Here is a 25,265-nt window from a genome sequence, read left to right on the forward strand (position 1 = left end):
TAAACCTGGACATTATTATGACTTTTGAGGATTCAGAGTATTTTACAAACAATGGTTTTATAGTAATTCAAGCAAGTGATGGAATAATTTACACAAGGCTTTTATAAACAGCTATTAGATGTACAGTCAGTAGGAAACATTTATATTTTTTAATAGCACATATTGATTTTCCTAAGGTACAAGAAAAAAAGATCAATAGGTATAGCTGTATTTATATTTTCATTTCAGTTTACGTAAAATGTATTTGAACTCATTTAAATAACTAAATTAAAAATATATTAGTAAATAGAATTGTGTTGCTATACCCCTCAAGGAGTCATAATGAACAATAAAATAGATTAAAATAGATTAAAAAAAGGTAAAAAAAAAAATAATAAAAAAAAATGACACAATAATTATCTGTGGTAGTGTGTTTTATCTTTAAATGCTAAATTTGAGTATATAGAAAATGATTTTACATGTCTTCTTTGTGTACACAAATATTTCTGTCACATGCCACATCAGACCTAATTTATATTCATCTCATGATAACTTCAATTTAAAGAAAGTTAAGTATTTGTTAAAAACAGGAAACATCTCTTACCATGGATACTGATAGACTGCTTGATTACTTACTGCTGTATATATGCTGCATGAAATAGATGATGTGCATACAAATGGGTGTCAAACCAGATAAAATTAGGGAATAGAATTGTAGTACAACAGAGAATGTGTACAATGTTGCCATATGGAGAAATTACCAGACATCTGAGGTTCATTCAGACTAACAAATTTTACAGAATGTCTTCAAGGTTTATAATGTAATCATATGGTGGGCTACTTATACTTTTTTAATGAGTCTTTGCAAGTACTTTTACTTAAATGCAATTGTAATTAATCAGTTATTTTCACTTCATGGGATTATCATTTCATACAAAACCGCTTACCACTAGTACTATAGTTAATGATTTGTTATTGGCTAACAAATCTTACTGTTCAACTTTAAGAAGTTGTTGTGATGGACACATATTCAGAAGCAGGGCCCCAAAAAAGACTAAATTATTAAGATCATGTAGAAATTCTGTAAGACAACAGGAGGAAATCTCCTTTTTAAAATCCCACACAACTCAGACTGATATGACTAATATATCAAGGTTGTCTCTTTCCCAGAATCACAAGCTCAGCTTGATGGTGAGTTGAATACAGTATCTGTTTCTTTCTACAAAATGTTATAATGTATCTGCATTTATATGTTATTGAAATTAAGATATGCAATTGCAACGTGCAAAATCAAAATTTGATAAATTGTGTATTGAATGTGTCTTGGCTGATTCTTTTCCAGTATGTGGCACTGCTCCCCTAAACACCAGGATAGTTGGAGGTGAAGACGCTCCAGCTGGAAGCTGGCCCTGGCAGGTTAGTCTGCAGAGATTTGGTGGCCATGTTTGCGGTGGTTCTCTCATCAACAGAGAGTGGGTGATGTCTGCTGCTCACTGCTTCTCCAGGTGGGTCACTGTCATATAATAGAAGCCACATTTTTCAGTGTTTCAGTTTACAGTTTGACTTTTAATCCACATTCTTTCAAAACACAATCAATTCTGTCATTTTTCCTACAGTCCAAGTACGTCTGGATGGCAGATTTCTCTCGGTCGTCAGAACCTGCAGGGCGACAACCCAAACGAAGTGTCCAGATCTGTTTCCAAAATCATTTTGCATCCAAACTATGACAGCGACACCAGCGACAACGACATTGCTCTGCTCAGACTCTCCTCACCAGTCAAATTCACAGACTACATCAGACCTGTGTGTCTGGCAGCAAGTGACAGTGTGTTCAACAACGGTACTGATAGCTGGGTCACTGGTTGGGGCGCTGTCCAGGAGGGGGGTGAGTCTGCTTGTTGTTGTTTCTCAGTTCAGTGTTCATGTGATCTACGTACAGTAGGTGGATATGTGAATTGTCTCTATTCCTATTTGCTCCCTCAGTGTCATTACCGTTCCCTGAAACTCTACAAGAAGTGGAGGTGCCAGTTCTTGGAAACAGACAGTGTAACTGTCTGAATGGAGTCGGTACAGTCACAGACAACATGATCTGTGCTGGTGTTCTGGCAGGAGGCAAGGACTCATGTCAAGTAGGCTGCTTTGTTTCATTTGTCACTTGTTGGTCACTGTGTTTAGGAAGTTCATAAAATCCTCAGACATCTCCTCTCCATCTCCTCAGGGTGACTCAGGAGGACCGATGGTCAGCCAACAGGGCTCCGTGTGGATCCAGTCTGGAGTTGTCAGTTTTGGTTTTGGCTGTGCTCGGCCCAATCTGCCAGGAGTCTACTCCAGAGTGTCCAGATACCAGTCCTGGATCAACTCCCACATCAGCTCTGATAAGCCAGGCTTTGTCCAGTTCACCTCCAGTGGGCTGGATGCTGACAGCATCTACACCTGTCCTGGTCTACCACCTCCAGTTGTTACTACTACTGCTCCTCCTAAAACTACTACTTCTGCAGGACCAGAAGTTATAACCACAACTTTACCATCCACTGATGCAAGTGCGGAATGTGAGTGTCAAGACGACCATGTTGTTTTGAAAATGCGCAATTCTTGTCTTCTTACTTAACTAACTCTTTAACACTGTCATGGAGGCTGTGACCGGATTACCAGGAATCTGTCATGGATCATATTCTAGGAAAAGATTTTCTTTTCTGGGATTTCCTCTGATGTCCTCTGACTGCTCTGCCTCAACCCCCTCTGATGTACAGATTTTCCTGATAACCTGATTTTCCTGATAACCTGGTTGCAGCCTCTGTTAATCACCTTGGTATGAATCGTTCTTCAGAGTAGTACTGGGTGTCAATAAAGTTAAAACAACAGCACACAGAAATGTTGGATGGTAGGTCTGGGGGGCATGGATGAAAACTGTGTAAAGCGTCTTTCGAATGGACAGTTTCTGAATATGGGCTGTGTGCATTTCTCCATGGATTGAGTGCTTTCACACTTTGACAGTATTCATATAGTCCCTTGATCCTTGTTATCGTGACAAGTACATTGGAGTCTCACTTTCTGCAATTTGCTTGCAGTGTGTGGCATCACTCCCCTCAACACCAGGATAGTTGGAGGTGAAGACGCTCCAGCTGGAAGTTGGCCCTGGCAGGTTAGTCTGCAGAGATTTGGCGGCCATGTTTGCGGTGGTTCTCTCATCAACAGAGAGTGGGTGATGTCTGCTGCTCACTGCTTCTCCAGGTGGGTCACTGTCATATAATAGAAGCCACATTTTTCAGTGTTTCAGTTTACAGTTTGACTTTCAATCCACATTCTTTCAAAATACAATCAATTCTTTCATTTTTCCTACAGTCCAAGTACGTCTGGATGGCAGATTTCTCTCGGTCGTCAGAACCTGCAGGGCGACAACCCAAACGAAGTGTCCAGATCTGTTTCCAAAATCATTTTGCATCCAAACTATGACAGCGACACCAGCGACAACGACATTGCTCTGCTCAGACTCTCCTCACCAGTCAAATTCACAGACTACATCAGACCTGTGTGTCTGGCAGCAAGTGACAGTGTGTTCAACAACGGTACTGATAGCTGGGTCACTGGTTGGGGCGCTGTCCAGGAGGGGGGTGAGTCTGCTTGTTGTTGTTTCTCAGTTCAGTGTTCATGTGATCTACGTACAGTAGGTGGATATGTGAATTGTCTCTGTTCCTATTTGCTCCCTCAGTGTCATTACCGTTCCCTGAAACTCTACAAGAAGTGGAGGTGCCAGTTCTTGGAAACAGACAGTGTAACTGTCTGAATGGAGTCGGTACAGTCACAGACAACATGATCTGTGCTGGTGTTCTGGCAGGAGGCAAGGACTCATGTCAGGTAGGCTGCTTTGTTTCATTTGTCACTTGTTGGTCACTGTGTTTAGGAAGTTCATAAAATCCTCAGACATCTCCTCTCCATCTCCTCAGGGTGACTCAGGAGGACCGATGGTCAGCCAACAGGGCTCCGTGTGGATCCAGTCTGGAGTTGTCAGTTTTGGTTTTGGCTGTGCTCGGCCCAATCTGCCAGGAGTCTACTCCAGAGTGTCCAGATACCAGTCCTGGATCAACTCCCACATCAGCTCTGATAAGCCAGGCTTTGTCCAGTTCACCTCCAGTGGGCTGGATGCTGACAGCATCTACACCTGTCCTGGTCTACCACCTCCAGTTGTTACTACTACTGCTCCTCCTAAAACTACTACTTCTGCAGGACCAGAAGTTATAACCGCAACTTTACCATCCACTGATGCAAGTGCGGAATGTGAGTGTCAAGACGACCATGTTGTTTTGAAAATGCGCAATTCTTGTCTTCTTACTTAACTAACTCTTTAACACTGTCATGGAGGCTGTGACCGGATTACCAGGAATCTGTCATGGATCATATTCTAGGAAAAGATTTTCTTTTCTGGGATTTCCTCTGATGTCCTCTGACTGCTCTGCCTCAACCCCCTCTGATGTACAGATTTTCCTGATAACCTGATTTTCCTGATAACCTGGTTGCAGCCTCTGTTAATCACCTTGGTATGAATCGTTCTTCAGAGTAGTACTGGGTGTCAATAAAGTTAAAACAACAGCACACAGAAATGTTGGATGGTAGGTCTGGGGGGCATGGATGAAAACTGTGTAAAGCGTCTTTCGAATGGACAGTTTCTGAATATGGGCTGTGTGCATTTCTCCATGGATTGAGTGCTTTCACACTTTGACAGTATTCATATAGTCCCTTGATCCTTGTTATCGTGACAAGTACATTGGAGTCTCACTTTCTGCAATTTGCTTGCAGTGTGTGGCATCACTCCCCTCAACACCAGGATAGTTGGAGGTGAAGACGCTCCAGCTGGAAGTTGGCCCTGGCAGGTTAGTCTGCAGAGATTTGGCGGCCATGTTTGCGGTGGTTCTCTCATCAACAGAGAGTGGGTGATGTCTGCTGCTCACTGCTTCTCCAGGTGGGTCACTGTCATATAATAGAAGCCACATTTTTCAGTGTTTCAGTTTACAGTTTGACTTTCAATCCACATTCTTTCAAAATACAATCAATTCTTTCATTTTTCCTACAGTCCAAGTACGTCTGGATGGCAGATTTCTCTCGGTCGTCAGAACCTGCAGGGCGACAACCCAAACGAAGTGTCCAGATCTGTTTCCAAAATCATTTTGCATCCAAACTATGACAGCGACACCAGCGACAACGACATTGCTCTGCTCAGACTCTCCTCACCAGTCAAATTCACAGACTACATCAGACCTGTGTGTCTGGCAGCAAGTGACAGTGTGTTCAACAACGGTACTGATAGCTGGGTCACTGGTTGGGGCGCTGTCCAGGAGGGGGGTGAGTCTGCTTGTTGTTGTTTCTCAGTTCAGTGTTCATGTGATCTACGTACAGTAGGTGGATATGTGAATTGTCTCTGTTCCTATTTGCTCCCTCAGTGTCATTACCGTTCCCTGAAACTCTACAAGAAGTGGAGGTGCCAGTTCTTGGAAACAGACAGTGTAACTGTCTGAATGGAGTCGGTACAGTCACAGACAACATGATCTGTGCTGGTGTTCTGGCAGGAGGCAAGGACTCATGTCAGGTAGGCTGCTTTGTTTCATTTGTCACTTGTTGGTCACTGTGTTTAGGAAGTTCATAAAATCCTCAGACATCTCCTCTCCATCTCCTCAGGGTGACTCAGGAGGACCGATGGTCAGCCAACAGGGCTCCGTGTGGATCCAGTCTGGAGTTGTCAGTTTTGGTTTTGGCTGTGCTCGGCCCAATCTGCCAGGAGTCTACTCCAGAGTGTCCAGATACCAGTCCTGGATCAACTCCCACATCAGCTCTGATAAGCCAGGCTTTGTCCAGTTCACCTCCAGTGGGCTGGATGCTGACAGCATCTACACCTGTCCTGGTCTACCACCTCCAGTTGTTACTACTACTGCTCCTCCTAAAACTACTACTTCTGCAGGACCAGAAGTTATAACCGCAACTTTACCATCCACTGATGCAAGTGCGGAATGTGAGTGTCAAGACGACCATGTTGTTTTGAAAATGCGCAATTCTTGTCTTCTTACTTAACTAACTCTTTAACACTGCCATGGAGGCTGTGACCGGATTACCAGGAATCTGTCATGGATCATATTCTAGGAAAAGATTTTCTTTTCTGGGATTTCCTCTGATGTCCTCTGACTGCTCTGCCTCAACCCCCTCTGATGTACAGATTTTCCTGATAACCTGATTTTCCTGATAACCTGGTTGCAGCCTCTGTTAATCACCTTGGTATGAATCGTTCTTCAGAGTAGTACTGGGTGTCAATAAAGTTAAAACAACAGCACACAGAAATGTTGGATGGTAGGTCTGGGGGGCATGGATGAAAACTGTGTAAAGCGTCTTTCGAATGGACAGTTTCTGAATATGGGCTGTGTGCATTTCTCCATGGATTGAGTGCTTTCACACTTTGACAGTATTCATATAGTCCCTTGATCCTTGTTATCGTGACAAGTACATTGGAGTCTCACTTTCTGCAATTTGCTTGCAGTGTGTGGCATCACTCCCCTCAACACCAGGATAGTTGGAGGTGAAGACGCTCCAGCTGGAAGTTGGCCCTGGCAGGTTAGTCTGCAGAGATTTGGCGGCCATGTTTGCGGTGGTTCTCTCATCAACAGAGAGTGGGTGATGTCTGCTGCTCACTGCTTCTCCAGGTGGGTCACTGTCATATAATAGAAGCCACATTTTTCAGTGTTTCAGTTTACAGTTTGACTTTCAATCCACATTCTTTCAAAATACAATCAATTCTTTCATTTTTCCTACAGTCCAAGTACGTCTGGATGGCAGATTTCTCTCGGTCGTCAGAACCTGCAGGGCGACAACCCAAACGAAGTGTCCAGATCTGTTTCCAAAATCATTTTGCATCCAAACTATGACAGCGACACCAGCGACAACGACATTGCTCTGCTCAGACTCTCCTCACCAGTCAAATTCACAGACTACATCAGACCTGTGTGTCTGGCAGCAAGTGACAGTGTGTTCAACAACGGTACTGATAGCTGGGTCACTGGTTGGGGCGCTGTCCAGGAGGGGGGTGAGTCTGCTTGTTGTTGTTTCTCAGTTCAGTGTTCATGTGATCTACGTACAGTAGGTGGATATGTGAATTGTCTCTGTTCCTATTTGCTCCCTCAGTGTCATTACCGTTCCCTGAAACTCTACAAGAAGTGGAGGTGCCAGTTCTTGGAAACAGACAGTGTAACTGTCTGAATGGAGTCGGTACAGTCACAGACAACATGATCTGTGCTGGTGTTCTGGCAGGAGGCAAGGACTCATGTCAGGTAGGCTGCTTTGTTTCATTTGTCACTTGTTGGTCACTGTGTTTAGGAAGTTCATAAAATCCTCAGACATCTCCTCTCCATCTCCTCAGGGTGACTCAGGAGGACCGATGGTCAGCCAACAGGGCTCCGTGTGGATCCAGTCTGGAGTTGTCAGTTTTGGTTTTGGCTGTGCTCGGCCCAATCTGCCAGGAGTCTACTCCAGAGTGTCCAGATACCAGTCCTGGATCAACTCCCACATCAGCTCTGATAAGCCAGGCTTTGTCCAGTTCACCTCCAGTGGGCTGGATGCTGACAGCATCTACACCTGTCCTGGTCTACCACCTCCAGTTGTTACTACTACTGCTCCTCCTAAAACTACTACTTCTGCAGGACCAGAAGTTATAACCGCAACTTTACCATCCACTGATGCAAGTGCGGAATGTGAGTGTCAAGACGACCATGTTGTTTTGAAAATGCGCAATTCTTGTCTTCTTACTTAACTAACTCTTTAACACTGCCATGGAGGCTGTGACCGGATTACCAGGAATCTGTCATGGATCATATTCTAGGAAAAGATTTTCTTTTCTGGGATTTCCTCTGATGTCCTCTGACTGCTCTGCCTCAACCCCCTCTGATGTACAGATTTTCCTGATAACCTGATTTTCCTGATAACCTGGTTGCAGCCTCTGTTAATCACCTTGGTATGAATCGTTCTTCAGAGTAGTACTGGGTGTCAATAAAGTTAAAACAACAGCACACAGAAATGTTGGATGGTAGGTCTGGGGGGCATGGATGAAAACTGTGTAAAGCGTCTTTCGAATGGACAGTTTCTGAATATGGGCTGTGTGCATTTCTCCATGGATTGAGTGCTTTCACACTTTGACAGTATTCATATAGTCCCTTGATCCTTGTTATCGTGACAAGTACATTGGAGTCTCACTTTCTGCAATTTGCTTGCAGTGTGTGGCATCACTCCCCTCAACACCAGGATAGTTGGAGGTGAAGACGCTCCAGCTGGAAGTTGGCCCTGGCAGGTTAGTCTGCAGAGATTTGGCGGCCATGTTTGCGGTGGTTCTCTCATCAACAGAGAGTGGGTGATGTCTGCTGCTCACTGCTTCTCCAGGTGGGTCACTGTCATATAATAGAAGCCACATTTTTCAGTGTTTCAGTTTACAGTTTGACTTTCAATCCACATTCTTTCAAAATACAATCAATTCTTTCATTTTTCCTACAGTCCAAGTACGTCTGGATGGCAGATTTCTCTCGGTCGTCAGAACCTGCAGGGCGACAACCCAAACGAAGTGTCCAGATCTGTTTCCAAAATCATTTTGCATCCAAACTATGACAGCGACACCAGCGACAACGACATTGCTCTGCTCAGACTCTCCTCACCAGTCAAATTCACAGACTACATCAGACCTGTGTGTCTGGCAGCAAGTGACAGTGTGTTCAACAACGGTACTGATAGCTGGGTCACTGGTTGGGGCGCTGTCCAGGAGGGGGGTGAGTCTGCTTGTTGTTGTTTCTCAGTTCAGTGTTCATGTGATCTACGTACAGTAGGTGGATATGTGAATTGTCTCTGTTCCTATTTGCTCCCTCAGTGTCATTACCGTTCCCTGAAACTCTACAAGAAGTGGAGGTGCCAGTTCTTGGAAACAGACAGTGTAACTGTCTGAATGGAGTCGGTACAGTCACAGACAACATGATCTGTGCTGGTGTTCTGGCAGGAGGCAAGGACTCATGTCAGGTAGGCTGCTTTGTTTCATTTGTCACTTGTTGGTCACTGTGTTTAGGAAGTTCATAAAATCCTCAGACATCTCCTCTCCATCTCCTCAGGGTGACTCAGGAGGACCGATGGTCAGCCAACAGGGCTCCGTGTGGATCCAGTCTGGAGTTGTCAGTTTTGGTTTTGGCTGTGCTCGGCCCAATCTGCCAGGAGTCTACTCCAGAGTGTCCAGATACCAGTCCTGGATCAACTCCCACATCAGCTCTGATAAGCCAGGCTTTGTCCAGTTCACCTCCAGTGGGCTGGATGCTGACAGCATCTACACCTGTCCTGGTCTACCACCTCCAGTTGTTACTACTACTGCTCCTCCTAAAACTACTACTTCTGCAGGACCAGAAGTTATAACCGCAACTTTACCATCCACTGATGCAAGTGCGGAATGTGAGTGTCAAGACGACCATGTTGTTTTGAAAATGCGCAATTCTTGTCTTCTTACTTAACTAACTCTTTAACACTGCCATGGAGGCTGTGACCGGATTACCAGGAATCTGTCATGGATCATATTCTAGGAAAAGATTTTCTTTTCTGGGATTTCCTCTGATGTCCTCTGACTGCTCTGCCTCAACCCCCTCTGATGTACAGATTTTCCTGATAACCTGATTTTCCTGATAACCTGGTTGCAGCCTCTGTTAATCACCTTGGTATGAATCGTTCTTCAGAGTAGTACTGGGTGTCAATAAAGTTAAAACAACAGCACACAGAAATGTTGGATGGTAGGTCTGGGGGGCATGGATGAAAACTGTGTAAAGCGTCTTTCGAATGGACAGTTTCTGAATATGGGCTGTGTGCATTTCTCCATGGATTGAGTGCTTTCACACTTTGACAGTATTCATATAGTCCCTTGATCCTTGTTATCGTGACAAGTACATTGGAGTCTCACTTTCTGCAATTTGCTTGCAGTGTGTGGCATCACTCCCCTCAACACCAGGATAGTTGGAGGTGAAGACGCTCCAGCTGGAAGTTGGCCCTGGCAGGTTAGTCTGCAGAGATTTGGCGGCCATGTTTGCGGTGGTTCTCTCATCAACAGAGAGTGGGTGATGTCTGCTGCTCACTGCTTCTCCAGGTGGGTCACTGTCATATAATAGAAGCCACATTTTTCAGTGTTTCAGTTTACAGTTTGACTTTCAATCCACATTCTTTCAAAATACAATCAATTCTTTCATTTTTCCTACAGTCCAAGTACGTCTGGATGGCAGATTTCTCTCGGTCGTCAGAACCTGCAGGGCGACAACCCAAACGAAGTGTCCAGATCTGTTTCCAAAATCATTTTGCATCCAAACTATGACAGCGACACCAGCGACAACGACATTGCTCTGCTCAGACTCTCCTCACCAGTCAAATTCACAGACTACATCAGACCTGTGTGTCTGGCAGCAAGTGACAGTGTGTTCAACAACGGTACTGATAGCTGGGTCACTGGTTGGGGCGCTGTCCAGGAGGGGGGTGAGTCTGCTTGTTGTTGTTTCTCAGTTCAGTGTTCATGTGATCTACGTACAGTAGGTGGATATGTGAATTGTCTCTGTTCCTATTTGCTCCCTCAGTGTCATTACCGTTCCCTGAAACTCTACAAGAAGTGGAGGTGCCAGTTCTTGGAAACAGACAGTGTAACTGTCTGAATGGAGTCGGTACAGTCACAGACAACATGATCTGTGCTGGTGTTCTGGCAGGAGGCAAGGACTCATGTCAGGTAGGCTGCTTTGTTTCATTTGTCACTTGTTGGTCACTGTGTTTAGGAAGTTCATAAAATCCTCAGACATCTCCTCTCCATCTCCTCAGGGTGACTCAGGAGGACCGATGGTCAGCCAACAGGGCTCCGTGTGGATCCAGTCTGGAGTTGTCAGTTTTGGTTTTGGCTGTGCTCGGCCCAATCTGCCAGGAGTCTACTCCAGAGTGTCCAGATACCAGTCCTGGATCAACTCCCACATCAGCTCTGATAAGCCAGGCTTTGTCCAGTTCACCTCCAGTGGGCTGGATGCTGACAGCATCTACACCTGTCCTGGTCTACCACCTCCAGTTGTTACTACTACTGCTCCTCCTAAAACTACTACTTCTGCAGGACCAGAAGTTATAACCGCAACTTTACCATCCACTGATGCAAGTGCGGAATGTGAGTGTCAAGACGACCATGTTGTTTTGAAAATGCGCAATTCTTGTCTTCTTACTTAACTAACTCTTTAACACTGCCATGGAGGCTGTGACCGGATTACCAGGAATCTGTCATGGATCATATTCTAGGAAAAGATTTTCTTTTCTGGGATTTCCTCTGATGTCCTCTGACTGCTCTGCCTCAACCCCCTCTGATGTACAGATTTTCCTGATAACCTGATTTTCCTGATAACCTGGTTGCAGCCTCTGTTAATCACCTTGGTATGAATCGTTCTTCAGAGTAGTACTGGGTGTCAATAAAGTTAAAACAACAGCACACAGAAATGTTGGATGGTAGGTCTGGGGGGCATGGATGAAAACTGTGTAAAGCGTCTTTCGAATGGACAGTTTCTGAATATGGGCTGTGTGCATTTCTCCATGGATTGAGTGCTTTCACACTTTGACAGTATTCATATAGTCCCTTGATCCTTGTTATCGTGACAAGTACATTGGAGTCTCACTTTCTGCAATTTGCTTGCAGTGTGTGGCATCACTCCCCTCAACACCAGGATAGTTGGAGGTGAAGACGCTCCAGCTGGAAGTTGGCCCTGGCAGGTTAGTCTGCAGAGATTTGGCGGCCATGTTTGCGGTGGTTCTCTCATCAACAGAGAGTGGGTGATGTCTGCTGCTCACTGCTTCTCCAGGTGGGTCACTGTCATATAATAGAAGCCACATTTTTCAGTGTTTCAGTTTACAGTTTGACTTTCAATCCACATTCTTTCAAAATACAATCAATTCTTTCATTTTTCCTACAGTCCAAGTACGTCTGGATGGCAGATTTCTCTCGGTCGTCAGAACCTGCAGGGCGACAACCCAAACGAAGTGTCCAGATCTGTTTCCAAAATCATTTTGCATCCAAACTATGACAGCGACACCAGCGACAACGACATTGCTCTGCTCAGACTCTCCTCACCAGTCAAATTCACAGACTACATCAGACCTGTGTGTCTGGCAGCAAGTGACAGTGTGTTCAACAACGGTACTGATAGCTGGGTCACTGGTTGGGGCGCTGTCCAGGAGGGGGGTGAGTCTGCTTGTTGTTGTTTCTCAGTTCAGTGTTCATGTGATCTACGTACAGTAGGTGGATATGTGAATTGTCTCTGTTCCTATTTGCTCCCTCAGTGTCATTACCGTTCCCTGAAACTCTACAAGAAGTGGAGGTGCCAGTTCTTGGAAACAGACAGTGTAACTGTCTGAATGGAGTCGGTACAGTCACAGACAACATGATCTGTGCTGGTGTTCTGGCAGGAGGCAAGGACTCATGTCAGGTAGGCTGCTTTGTTTCATTTGTCACTTGTTGGTCACTGTGTTTAGGAAGTTCATAAAATCCTCAGACATCTCCTCTCCATCTCCTCAGGGTGACTCAGGAGGACCGATGGTCAGCCAACAGGGCTCCGTGTGGATCCAGTCTGGAGTTGTCAGTTTTGGTTTTGGCTGTGCTCGGCCCAATCTGCCAGGAGTCTACTCCAGAGTGTCCAGATACCAGTCCTGGATCAACTCCCACATCAGCTCTGATAAGCCAGGCTTTGTCCAGTTCACCTCCAGTGGGCTGGATGCTGACAGCATCTACACCTGTCCTGGTCTACCACCTCCAGTTGTTACTACTACTGCTCCTCCTAAAACTACTACTTCTGCAGGACCAGAAGTTATAACCGCAACTTTACCATCCACTGATGCAAGTGCGGAATGTGAGTGTCAAGACGACCATGTTGTTTTGAAAATGCGCAATTCTTGTCTTCTTACTTAACTAACTCTTTAACACTGCCATGGAGGCTGTGACCGGATTACCAGGAATCTGTCATGGATCATATTCTAGGAAAAGATTTTCTTTTCTGGGATTTCCTCTGATGTCCTCTGACTGCTCTGCCTCAACCCCCTCTGATGTACAGATTTTCCTGATAACCTGATTTTCCTGATAACCTGGTTGCAGCCTCTGTTAATCACCTTGGTATGAATCGTTCTTCAGAGTAGTACTGGGTGTCAATAAAGTTAAAACAACAGCACACAGAAATGTTGGATGGTAGGTCTGGGGGGCATGGATGAAAACTGTGTAAAGCGTCTTTCGAATGGACAGTTTCTGAATATGGGCTGTGTGCATTTCTCCATGGATTGAGTGCTTTCACACTTTGACAGTATTCATATAGTCCCTTGATCCTTGTTATCGTGACAAGTACATTGGAGTCTCACTTTCTGCAATTTGCTTGCAGTGTGTGGCATCACTCCCCTCAACACCAGGATAGTTGGAGGTGAAGACGCTCCAGCTGGAAGTTGGCCCTGGCAGGTTAGTCTGCAGAGATTTGGCGGCCATGTTTGCGGTGGTTCTCTCATCAACAGAGAGTGGGTGATGTCTGCTGCTCACTGCTTCTCCAGGTGGGTCACTGTCATATAATAGAAGCCACATTTTTCAGTGTTTCAGTTTACAGTTTGACTTTCAATCCACATTCTTTCAAAATACAATCAATTCTTTCATTTTTCCTACAGTCCAAGTACGTCTGGATGGCAGATTTCTCTCGGTCGTCAGAACCTGCAGGGCGACAACCCAAACGAAGTGTCCAAATCTGTTTCCAAAATCATTTTGCATCCAAACTATGACAGCGACACCAGCGACAACGACATTGCTCTGCTCAGACTCTCCTCACCAGTCAAATTCACAGACTACATCAGACCTGTGTGTCTGGCAGCAAGTGACAGTGTGTTCAACAACGGTACTGATAGCTGGGTCACTGGTTGGGGCGCTGTCCAGGAGGGGGGTGAGTCTGCTTGTTGTTGTTTCTCAGTTCAGTGTTCATGTGATCTACGTACAGTAGGTGGATATGTGAATTGTCTCTGTTCCTATTTGCTCCCTCAGTGTCATTACCGTTCCCTGAAACTCTACAAGAAGTGGAGGTGCCAGTTCTTGGAAACAGACAGTGTAACTGTCTGAATGGAGTCGGTACAGTCACAGACAACATGATCTGTGCTGGTGTTCTGGCAGGAGGCAAGGACTCATGTCAGGTAGGCTGCTTTGTTTCATTTGTCACTTGTTGGTCACTGTGTTTAGGAAGTTCATAAAATCCTCAGACATCTCCTCTCCATCTCCTCAGGGTGACTCAGGAGGACCGATGGTCAGCCAACAGGGCTCCGTGTGGATCCAGTCTGGAGTTGTCAGTTTTGGTTTTGGCTGTGCTCGGCCCAATCTGCCAGGAGTCTACTCCAGAGTGTCCAGATACCAGTCCTGGATCAACTCCCACATCAGCTCTGATAAGCCAGGCTTTGTCCAGTTCACCTCCAGTGGGCTGGATGCTGACAGCATCTACACCTGTCCTGGTCTACCACCTCCAGTTGTTACTACTACTGCTCCTCCTAAAACTACTACTTCTGCAGGACCAGAAGTTATAACCGCAACTTTACCATCCACTGATGCAAGTGCGGAATGTGAGTGTCAAGACGACCATGTTGTTTTGAAAATGCGCAATTCTTGTCTTCTTACTTAACTAACTCTTTAACACTGTCATGGAGGCTGTGACCGGATTACCAGGAATCTGTCATGGATCATATTCTAGGAAAAGATTTTCTTTTCTGGGATTTCCTCTGATGTCCTCTGACTGCTCTGCCTCAACCCCCTCTGATGTACAGATTTTCCTGATAACCTGATTTTCCTGATAACCTGGTTGCAGCCTCTGTTAATCACCTTGGTATGAATCGTTCTTCAGAGTAGTACTGGGTGTCAATAAAGTTAAAACAACAGCACACAGAAATGTTGGATGGTAGGTCTGGGGGGCATGGATGAAAACTGTGTAAAGCGTCTTTCGAATGGACAGTTTCTGAATATGGGCTGTGTGCATTTCTCCATGGATTGAGTGCTTTCACACTTTGACAGTATTCATATAGTCCCTTGATCCTTGTTATCGTGACAAGTACATTGGAGTCTCACTTTCTGCAATTTGCTTGCAGTGTGTGGCATCACTCCCCTCAACACCAGGATAGTTGGAGGTGAAGACGCTCCAGCTGGAAGTTGGCCCTGGCAGGTTAGTCTGCAGAGATTTGGCGGCCATGTTTGCGGTGGTTCTCTCATCAACAGAGAGTGGGTGATGTCTGCTGCTCACTGCTTCTCCAGGTGGGTCACTGTCATATAATAGAAGCCACATTTTTCAGTGTTTCAGTTTACAGTTTGACTTTCAATCCACATTCTTTCAAAATACAATCAATTCTTTCATTTTTCCTACAGTCCAAGTACGTCTGGATGGCAGATTTCTCTCGGTCGTCAGAACCTGCAGGGCGACAACCCAAACGAAGTGTCCAGATCTGTTTCCAAAATCATTTTGCATCCAAACTATGACAGCGACACCAGCGACAACGACATTGCTCTGCTCAGACTCTCCTCACCAGTCAAATTCACAGACTACATCAGACCTGTGTGTCTGGCAGCAAGTGACAGTGTGTTCAACAACGGTACTGATAGCCGGGTCACTGGTTGGGGCGCTGTCCAGGAGGGGGGTGAGTCTGCTTGTTGTTGTTTCTCAGTTCAGTGTTCATGTGATCTACGTACAGTGGGTGGATATGTGAATTGTCTCTGTTCCTATTTGCTCCCTCAGTGTCATTACCGTTCCCTGAAACTCTACAAGAAGTGGAGGTGCCAGTTCTTGGAAACAGACAGTGTAACTGTCTGAATGGAGTCGGTACAGTCACAGACAACATGATCTGTGCTGGTGTTCTGGCAGGAGGCAAGGACTCATGTCAGGTAGGCTGCTTTGTTTCATTTGTCACTTGTTGGTCACTGTGTTTAGGAAGTTCATAAAATCCTCAGACATCTCCTCTCCATCTCCTCAGGGTGACTCAGGAGGACCGATGGTCAGCCAACAGGGCTCCGTGTGGATCCAGTCTGGAGTTGTCAGTTTTGGTTTTGGCTGTGCTCGGCCCAATCTGCCAGGAGTCTACTCCAGAGTGTCCAGATACCAGTCCTGGATCAACTCCCACATCAGCTCTGATAAGCCAGGCTTTGTCCAGTTCACCTCCAGTGGGCTGGATGCTGACAGCATCTACACCTGTCCTGGTCTACCACCTCCAGTTGTTACTACTACTGCTCCTCCTAAAACTACTACTTCTGCAGGACCAGAAGTTATAACCGCAACTTTACCATCCACTGATGCAAGTGCGGAATGTGAGTGTCAAGACGACCATGTTGTTTTGAAAATGCGCAATTCTTGTCTTCTTACTTAACTAACTCTTTAACACTGCCATGGAGGCTGTGACCGGATTACCAGGAATCTGTCATGGATCATATTCTAGGAAAAGATTTTCTTTTCTGGGATTTCCTCTGATGTCCTCTGACTGCTCTGCCTCAACCCCCTCTGATGTACAGATTTTCCTGATAACCTGATTTTCCTGATAACCTGGTTGCAGCCTCTGTTAATCACCTTGGTATGAATCGTTCTTCAGAGTAGTACTGGGTGTCAATAAAGTTAAAACAACAGCACACAGAAATGTTGGATGGTAGGTCTGGGGGGCATGGATGAAAACTGTGTAAAGCGTCTTTCGAATGGACAGTTTCTGAATATGGGCTGTGTGCATTTCTCCATGGATTGAGTGCTTTCACACTTTGACAGTATTCATATAGTCCCTTGATCCTTGTTATCGTGACAAGTACATTGGAGTCTCACTTTCTGCAATTTGCTTGCAGTGTGTGGCATCACTCCCCTCAACACCAGGATAGTTGGAGGTGAAGACGCTCCAGCTGGAAGTTGGCCCTGGCAGGTTAGTCTGCAGAGATTTGGCGGCCATGTTTGCGGTGGTTCTCTCATCAACAGAGAGTGGGTGATGTCTGCTGCTCACTGCTTCTCCAGGTGGGTCACTGTCATATAATAGAAGCCACATTTTTCAGTGTTTCAGTTTACAGTTTGACTTTCAATCCACATTCTTTCAAAATACAATCAATTCTTTCATTTTTCCTACAGTCCAAGTACGTCTGGATGGCAGATTTCTCTCGGTCGTCAGAACCTGCAGGGCGACAACCCAAACGAAGTGTCCAAATCTGTTTCCAAAATCATTTTGCATCCAAACTATGACAGCGACACCAGCGACAACGACATTGCTCTGCTCAGACTCTCCTCACCAGTCAAATTCACAGACTACATCAGACCTGTGTGTCTGGCAGCAAGTGACAGTGTGTTCAACAACGGTACTGATAGCTGGGTCACTGGTTGGGGCGCTGTCCAGGAGGGGGGTGAGTCTGCTTGTTGTTGTTTCTCAGTTCAGTGTTCATGTGATCTACGTACAGTAGGTGGATATGTGAATTGTCTCTGTTCCTATTTGCTCCCTCAGTGTCATTACCGTTCCCTGAAACTCTACAAGAAGTGGAGGTGCCAGTTCTTGGAAACAGACAGTGTAACTGTCTGAATGGAGTCGGTACAGTCACAGACAACATGATCTGTGCTGGTGTTCTGGCAGGAGGCAAGGACTCATGTCAGGTAGGCTGCTTTGTTTCATTTGTCACTTGTTGGTCACTGTGTTTAGGAAGTTCATAAAATCCTCAGACATCTCCTCTCCATCTCCTCAGGGTGACTCAGGAGGACCGATGGTCAGCCAACAGGGCTCCGTGTGGATCCAGTCTGGAGTTGTCAGTTTTGGTTTTGGCTGTGCTCGGCCCAATCTGCCAGGAGTCTACTCCAGAGTGTCCAGATACCAGTCCTGGATCAACTCCCACATCAGCTCTGATAAGCCAGGCTTTGTCCAGTTCACCTCCAGTGGGCTGGATGCTGACAGCATCTACACCTGTCCTGGTCTACCACCTCCAGTTGTTACTACTACTGCTCCTCCTAAAACTACTACTTCTGCAGGACCAGAAGTTATAACCGCAACTTTACCATCCACTGATGCAAGTGCGGAATGTGAGTGTCAAGACGACCATGTTGTTTTGAAAATGCGCAATTCTTGTCTTCTTACTTAACTAACTCTTTAACACTGTCATGGAGGCTGTGACCGGATTACCAGGAATCTGTCATGGATCATATTCTAGGAAAAGATTTTCTTTTCTGGGATTTCCTCTGATGTCCTCTGACTGCTCTGCCTCAACCCCCTCTGATGTACAGATTTTCCTGATAACCTGATTTTCCTGATAACCTGGTTGCAGCCTCTGTTAATCACCTTGGTATGAATCGTTCTTCAGAGTAGTACTGGGTGTCAATAAAGTTAAAACAACAGCACACAGAAATGTTGGATGGTAGGTCTGGGGGGCATGGATGAAAACTGTGTAAAGCGTCTTTCGAATGGACAGTTTCTGAATATGGGCTGTGTGCATTTCTCCGTGGATTGAGTGCTTTCACACTTTGACAGTATTCATATAGTCCCTTGATCCTTGTTATCGTGACAAGTACATTGGAGTCTCACTTTCTGCAATTTGCTTGCAGTGTGTGGCATCACTCCCCTCAACACCAGGATAGTTGGAGGTGAAGACGCTCCAGCTGGAAGTTGGCCCTGGCAGGTTAGTCTGCAGAGATTTGGCGGCCATGTTTGCGGTGGTTCTCTCATCAACAGAGAGTGGGTGATGTCTGCTGCTCACTGCTTCTCCAGGTGGGTCACTGTCATATAATAGAAGCCACATTTTTCAGTGTTTCAGTTTACAGTTTGACTTTCAATCCACATTCTTTCAAAATACAATCAATTCTTTCATTTTTCCTACAGTCCAAGTACGTCTGGATGGCAGATTTCTCTCGGTCGTCAGAACCTGCAGGGCGACAACCCAAACGAAGTGTCCAGATCTGTTTCCAAAATCATTTTGCATCCAAACTATGACAGCGACACCAGCGACAACGACATTGCTCTGCTCAGACTCTCCTCACCAGTCAAATTCACAGACTACATCAGACCTGTGTGTCTGGCAGCAAGTGACAGTGTGTTCAACAACGGTACTGATAGCTGGGTCACTGGTTGGGGCGCTGTCCAGGAGGGGGGTGAGTCTGCTTGTTGTTGTTTCTCAGTTCAGTGTTCATGTGATCTACGTACAGTAGGTGGATATGTGAATTGTCTCTGTTCCTATTTGCTCCCTCAGTGTCATTACCGTTCCCTGAAACTCTACAAGAAGTAGAGGTGCCAGTTCTTGGAAACAGACAGTGTAACTGTCTGAATGGAGTCGGTACAGTCACAGACAACATGATCTGTGCTGGTGTTCTGGCAGGAGGCAAGGACTCATGTCAGGTAGGCTGCTTTGTTTCATTTGTCACTTGTTGGTCACTGTGTTTAGGAAGTTCATAAAATCCTCAGACATCTCCTCTCCATCTCCTCAGGGTGACTCAGGAGGACCGATGGTCAGCCAACAGGGCTCCGTGTGGATCCAGTCTGGAGTTGTCAGTTTTGGTTTTGGCTGTGCTCGGCCCAATCTGCCAGGAGTCTACTCCAGAGTGTCCAGATACCAGTCCTGGATCAACTCCCACATCAGCTCTGATAAGCCAGGCTTTGTCCAGTTCACCTCCAGTGGGCTGGATGCTGACAGCATCTACACCTGTCCTGGTCTACCACCTCCAGTTGTTACTACTACTGCTCCTCCTAAAACTACTACTTCTGCAGGACCAGAAGTTATAACCGCAACTTTACCATCCACTGATGCAAGTGCGGAATGTGAGTGTCAAGACGACCATGTTGTTTTGAAAATGCGCAATTCTTGTCTTCTTACTTAACTAACTCTTTAACACTGTCATGGAGGCTGTGACCGGATTACCAGGAATCTGTCATGGATCATATTCTAGGAAAAGATTTTCTTTTCTGGGATTTCCTCTGATGTCCTCTGACTGCTCTGCCTCAACCCCCTCTGATGTACAGATTTTCCTGATAACCTGATTTTCCTGATAACCTGGTTGCAGCCTCTGTTAATCACCTTGGTATGAATCGTTCTTCAGAGTAGTACTGGGTGTCAATAAAGTTAAAACAACAGCACACAGAAATGTTGGATGGTAGGTCAGGGGGCCATGGATGAAAACTGTGTAAAGCGTCTTTCGAATGGACAGTTTCTGAATATGGGCTGTGTGCATTTCTCCATGGATTGAGTGCTTTCACACTTTGACAGTATTCATATAGTCCCTTGATCCTTGTTATCGTGACAAGTACATTGGAGTCTCACTTTCTGCAATTTGCTTGCAGTGTGTGGCATCACTCCCCTCAACACCAGGATAGTTGGAGGAGAAGACGCTCCAGCTGGAAGTTGGCCCTGGCAGGTTAGTCTGCAGAGATTCGGCGGCCATGTTTGCGGTGGTTCTCTCATCAACAGAGAGTGGGTGATGTCTGCTGCTCACTGCTTCTCCAGGTGGGTCACTGTCATATAATAGAAGCCACATTTTTCAGTGTTTCAGTTTACAGTTTGACTTTCAATCCACATTCTTTCAAAATACAATCAATTCTTTCATTTTTCCTACAGTCCAAGTACGTCTGGATGGCAGATTTCTCTCGGTCGTCAGAACCTGCAGGGCGACAACCCAAACGAAGTGTCCAGATCTGTTTCCAAAATCATTTTGCATCCAAACTATGACAGCGACACCAGCGACAACGACATTGCTCTGCTCAGACTCTCCTCACCAGTCAAATTCACAGACTACATCAGACCTGTGTGTCTGGCAGCAAGTGACAGTGTGTTCAACAACGGTACTGATAGCTGGGTCACTGGTTGGGGCGCTGTCCAGGAGGGGGGTGAGTCTGCTTGTTGTTGTTTCTCAGTTCAGTGTTCATGTGATCTACGTACAGTAGGTGGATATGTGAATTGTCTCTGTTCCTATTTGCTCCCTCAGTGTCATTACCGTTCCCTGAAACTCTACAAGAAGTGGAGGTGCCAGTTCTTGGAAACAGACAGTGTAACTGTCTGAATGGAGTCGGTACAGTCACAGACAACATGATCTGTGCTGGTGTTCTGGCAGGAGGCAAGGACTCATGTCAGGTAGGCTGCTTTGTTTCATTTGTCACTTGTTGGTCACTGTGTTTAGGAAGTTCATAAAATCCTCAGACATCTCCTCTCCATCTCCTCAGGGTGACTCAGGAGGACCGATGGTCAGCCAACAGGGCTCCGTGTGGATCCAGTCTGGAGTTGTCAGTTTTGGTTTTGGCTGTGCTCGGCCCAATCTGCCAGGAGTCTACTCCAGAGTGTCCAGATACCAGTCCTGGATCAACTCCCACATCAGCTCTGATAAGCCAGGCTTTGTCCAGTTCACCTCCAGTGGGCTGGATGCTGACAGCATCTACACCTGTCCTGGTCTACCACCTCCAGTTGTTACTACTACTGCTCCTCCTAAAACTACTACTTCTGCAGGACCAGAAGTTATAACCGCAACTTTACCATCCACTGATGCAAGTGCGGAATGTGAGTGTCAAGACGACCATGTTGTTTTGAAAATGCGCAATTCTTGTCTTCTTACTTAACTAACTCTTTAACACTGCCATGGAGGCTGTGACCGGATTACCAGGAATCTGTCATGGATCATATTCTAGGAAAAGATTTTCTTTTCTGGGATTTCCTCTGATGTCCTCTGACTGCTCTGCCTCAACCCCCTCTGATGTACAGATTTTCCTGATAACCTGATTTTCCTGATAACCTGGTTGCAGCCTCTGTTAATCACCTTGGTATGAATCGTTCTTCAGAGTAGTACTGGGTGTCAATAAAGTTAAAACAACAGCACACAGAAATGTTGGATGGTAGGTCTGGGGGGCATGGATGAAAACTGTGTAAAGCGTCTTTCGAATGGACAGTTTCTGAATATGGGCTGTGTGCATTTCTCCGTGGATTGAGTGCTTTCACACTTTGACAGTATTCATATAGTCCCTTGATCCTTGTTATCGTGACAAGTACATTGGAGTCTCACTTTCTGCAATTTGCTTGCAGTGTGTGGCATCACTCCCCTCAACACCAGGATAGTTGGAGGTGAAGACGCTCCAGCTGGAAGTTGGCCCTGGCAGGTTAGTCTGCAGAGATTTGGCGGCCATGTTTGCGGTGGTTCTCTCATCAACAGAGAGTGGGTGATGTCTGCTGCTCACTGCTTCTCCAGGTGGGTCACTGTCATATAATAGAAGCCACATTTTTCAGTGTTTCAGTTTACAGTTTGACTTTCAATCCACATTCTTTCAAAATACAATCAATTCTTTCATTTTTCCTACAGTCCAAGTACGTCTGGATGGCAGATTTCTCTCGGTCGTCAGAACCTGCAGGGCGACAACCCAAACGAAGTGTCCAGATCTGTTTCCAAAATCATTTTGCATCCAAACTATGACAGCGACACCAGCGACAACGACATTGCTCTGCTCAGACTCTCCTCACCAGTCAAATTCACAGACTACATCAGACCTGTGTGTCTGGCAGCAAGTGACAGTGTGTTCAACAACGGTACTGATAGCTGGGTCACTGGTTGGGGCGCTGTCCAGGAGGGGGGTGAGTCTGCTTGTTGTTGTTTCTCAGTTCAGTGTTCATGTGATCTACGTACAGTAGGTGGATATGTGAATTGTCTCTGTTCCTATTTGCTCCCTCAGTGTCATTACCGTTCCCTGAAACTCTACAAGAAGTGGAGGTGCCAGTTCTTGGAAACAGACAGTGTAACTGTCTGAATGGAGTCGGTACAGTCACAGACAACATGATCTGTGCTGGTGTTCTGGCAGGAGGCAAGGACTCATGTCAGGTAGGCTGCTTTGTTTCATTTGTCACTTGTTGGTCACTGTGTTTAGGAAGTTCATAAAATCCTCAGACATCTCCTCTCCATCTCCTCAGGGTGACTCAGGAGGACCGATGGTCAGCCAACAGGGCTCCGTGTGGATCCAGTCTGGAGTTGTCAGTTTTGGTTTTGGCTGTGCTCGGCCCAATCTGCCAGGAGTCTACTCCAGAGTGTCCAGATACCAGTCCTGGATCAACTCCCACATCAGCTCTGATAAGCCAGGCTTTGTCCAGTTCACCTCCAGTGGGCTGGATGCTGACAGCACCTACACCTGTCCTGGTCTACCACCTTCCACAACACTTTCACCAACATTAAAACCAATTACTCCTCCAGTACCTGCAACCAGTCCTACAAGTCAGTACCTTGAAAAAACACTGTAATCTATATTTTTCCACTGAGATTCTTTAATTTAAGCTCCATCTCCCATGCTTTCCTGCTCCTCATTATTAATCTCTGGTTCTCATTTAGGATCAGTGTGTGGCAAAGCTCCCATGAACAGTCGTGTGGAAGGGGACAGTGGACTTGTACCCAGTGGAACGTGGCCCTGGATGGTCAGTTTACACAAAAATGGTGTCTACACTTGTGGAGGAACCCTCATTGCAGACAACTTTGTCCTAACATCTGCCCAATGCTTCTCAAGGTAAGTAAAGATACTTTATACTCATTATTCATTAAAGACATTTGGTCATGGATAATTATTCATGGTGTTCTTTATCAACCTTACCAAAAGTCCCAATCTAGATGTCAATGAGTGGAGCCTGTTTGTGGGCCAGCGACTTGTGAATGGTGTTGAAGAGTTTGAGATGTCTCTGGGCATTGTGGACATCAAAGTGAGCAAAAGTGCAAGTTCCAATATTGCGCTGTTGCAGCTGGCTAAACCTGTCAGCTACAAAGATTATATCCAGCCAGTGTGTGTGGACATTAGCAACACCAGATCCTTCCCCGCTGGAACTCAGTGCTGGGTAGCAGGCTGGGAAAAGGGGAGCAAGAGCACAGGTAATGATCTATCAAGCTTTTGATTTTGTTGCAAATATATAAAAGCCCTTTTTTGCCAGTAAAAAAAACAACAACCAATGCAGAGTCAAAATTATTGCATAAAAAGTCATATTTTTTAGATAAAAAAAAGTCTAAATTATGAGATGAAAAGTTAATATTATGATATAAACAAGTCACAAATATGAGATGAAAAGTCACGTTTTTGAGATTAAAAGTCTAAATGATTAGATAAAACGTTTAACTTGAGATAAATATTGTAATTATAAGATTAAGCCATAATTATGAGATAAATAAAAGAATAAAAATAAGTATCTTGTAATTTGTTTTATTACATACAGTAATTTAGATTTACCATACCATTCTTTAGCAAGGTGAAGTTTTCATCACTTTTTTTCTGACTGGCAGAATTGGGCTACCATAGATGTAAGTGTAATTTCAGTACATCCTGGATAGATTGATGATTCACAAAGACATTTTGCACTGAAATGAGCAAATTACTTTTCTAGGCACTCTTAAGGCTGGCTCAGGTCTGCGGGACCTTGAAACTCAAGTGGCAAGTTGTGAAAGTGTTTCTGATTCAGAGAACATTTGCACTTACGCCATGGATCTTCAACCGGTAAAATAAAAGTTTTCCTACTCACCAATATTTTTAAAAAATCTGTCTGCCTTGTCATAGGGACATACGTTTTCAGATTGGAAATGCCATGAACTATCTTTTTTTATATTTTCAGGGAGATCAGGGCGGCCCTCTGCTGTGCAAGTCCGACTCGTCTTGGTTCCAGGCGGCCGTTGTATCAATAAGTGGAGGAAAATCAGCCCGAGCTGATCTTCAGGTCTTTGCCAAAGCGTCAACATTTGGGTCTTTCTTAAAGGAGATAGTTGGAGACATGCCAGCTCCTGAAACAACTACCACAGGAAATGCACCAAGTTTTGCAATTTCCTCATTCCTCTTTATCACTGTACCCATTACCTCAGTGTTCCTGTTGTCATGATGTTAGTTACTACAGTGGTTGAATGGTTTATTATTGCACAGTCAGGTTGTATGACAGCTTTAAACACTGTTCTCTCTCTATGGATGCACTTAAGATTCTCAGGCCAATATGTGACAGAGTCAAACAAAATGTTCCAACAAAGATATATTTTTATATCAAAAAAGGGTATTTTTTTCCTGTGTTTTTACTAGAAATGACTTGTACATGGGGATCGCTTTCTCAAACTCAATCCAGTTAAATGAAGAACAACTTTTGTTATTTATTAGGTGTTCCATTATACCTGTTTCTTCCTACAAACAAATTTGATGATGACTCATATGAAGTGAAATTGCAAATTAAATGTAATTTTGATCACATGCATATAATAAATCCTGATGAAGCATAAAATATGTGTTTTTTGCTTGAATCAGAACTCTTACATCAA

General features: G+C 45.1%; 1 protein-coding gene and 1 pseudogene across 1 annotated transcript; both read left to right on the plus strand.

Annotated features, from left to right (window-relative positions):
• The first annotated feature begins 1,020 nt into the window (after nt 1-1,020).
• On the plus strand, nt 1,021-2,617 carry LOC119010004 (annotated as a pseudogene).
• A 458-nt stretch (nt 2,618-3,075) lies between these two features.
• Nucleotides 3,076-25,228, plus strand: LOC119010001. Its single transcript, XM_037081804.1, is given in 52 exon segments — nt 3,076-3,210; nt 3,322-3,590; nt 3,689-3,834; nt 3,924-4,254; nt 4,774-4,936; nt 5,048-5,316; nt 5,415-5,612; nt 5,615-5,980; nt 6,500-6,662; nt 6,774-7,042; nt 7,141-7,286; nt 7,376-7,706; nt 8,226-8,388; nt 8,500-8,768; nt 8,867-9,012; nt 9,102-9,432; nt 9,952-10,114; nt 10,226-10,494; nt 10,593-10,790; nt 10,793-11,158; nt 11,678-11,840; nt 11,952-12,220; nt 12,319-12,464; nt 12,554-12,884; nt 13,404-13,566; nt 13,678-13,946; nt 14,045-14,190; nt 14,280-14,610; nt 15,130-15,292; nt 15,404-15,672; nt 15,771-15,968; nt 15,971-16,336; nt 16,856-17,018; nt 17,130-17,398; nt 17,497-17,642; nt 17,732-18,062; nt 18,582-18,744; nt 18,856-19,124; nt 19,223-19,368; nt 19,458-19,788; nt 20,308-20,470; nt 20,582-20,850; nt 20,949-21,094; nt 21,184-21,514; nt 22,034-22,196; nt 22,308-22,576; nt 22,675-22,820; nt 22,910-23,207; nt 23,322-23,493; nt 23,584-23,849; nt 24,356-24,465; nt 24,581-25,228. Coding segments are annotated over 52 exon segments (11,808 nt in total). The 5' UTR covers nt 3,076-3,184; the 3' UTR covers nt 24,842-25,228.
• The last annotated feature ends 37 nt before the right edge of the window (nt 25,229-25,265 follow it).

Source organism: Acanthopagrus latus, chromosome 20 (genome assembly GCF_904848185.1).
Source record: "Acanthopagrus latus isolate v.2019 chromosome 20, fAcaLat1.1, whole genome shotgun sequence".
NCBI classification, from domain to species: domain Eukaryota; kingdom Metazoa; phylum Chordata; class Actinopteri; order Spariformes; family Sparidae; genus Acanthopagrus; species Acanthopagrus latus.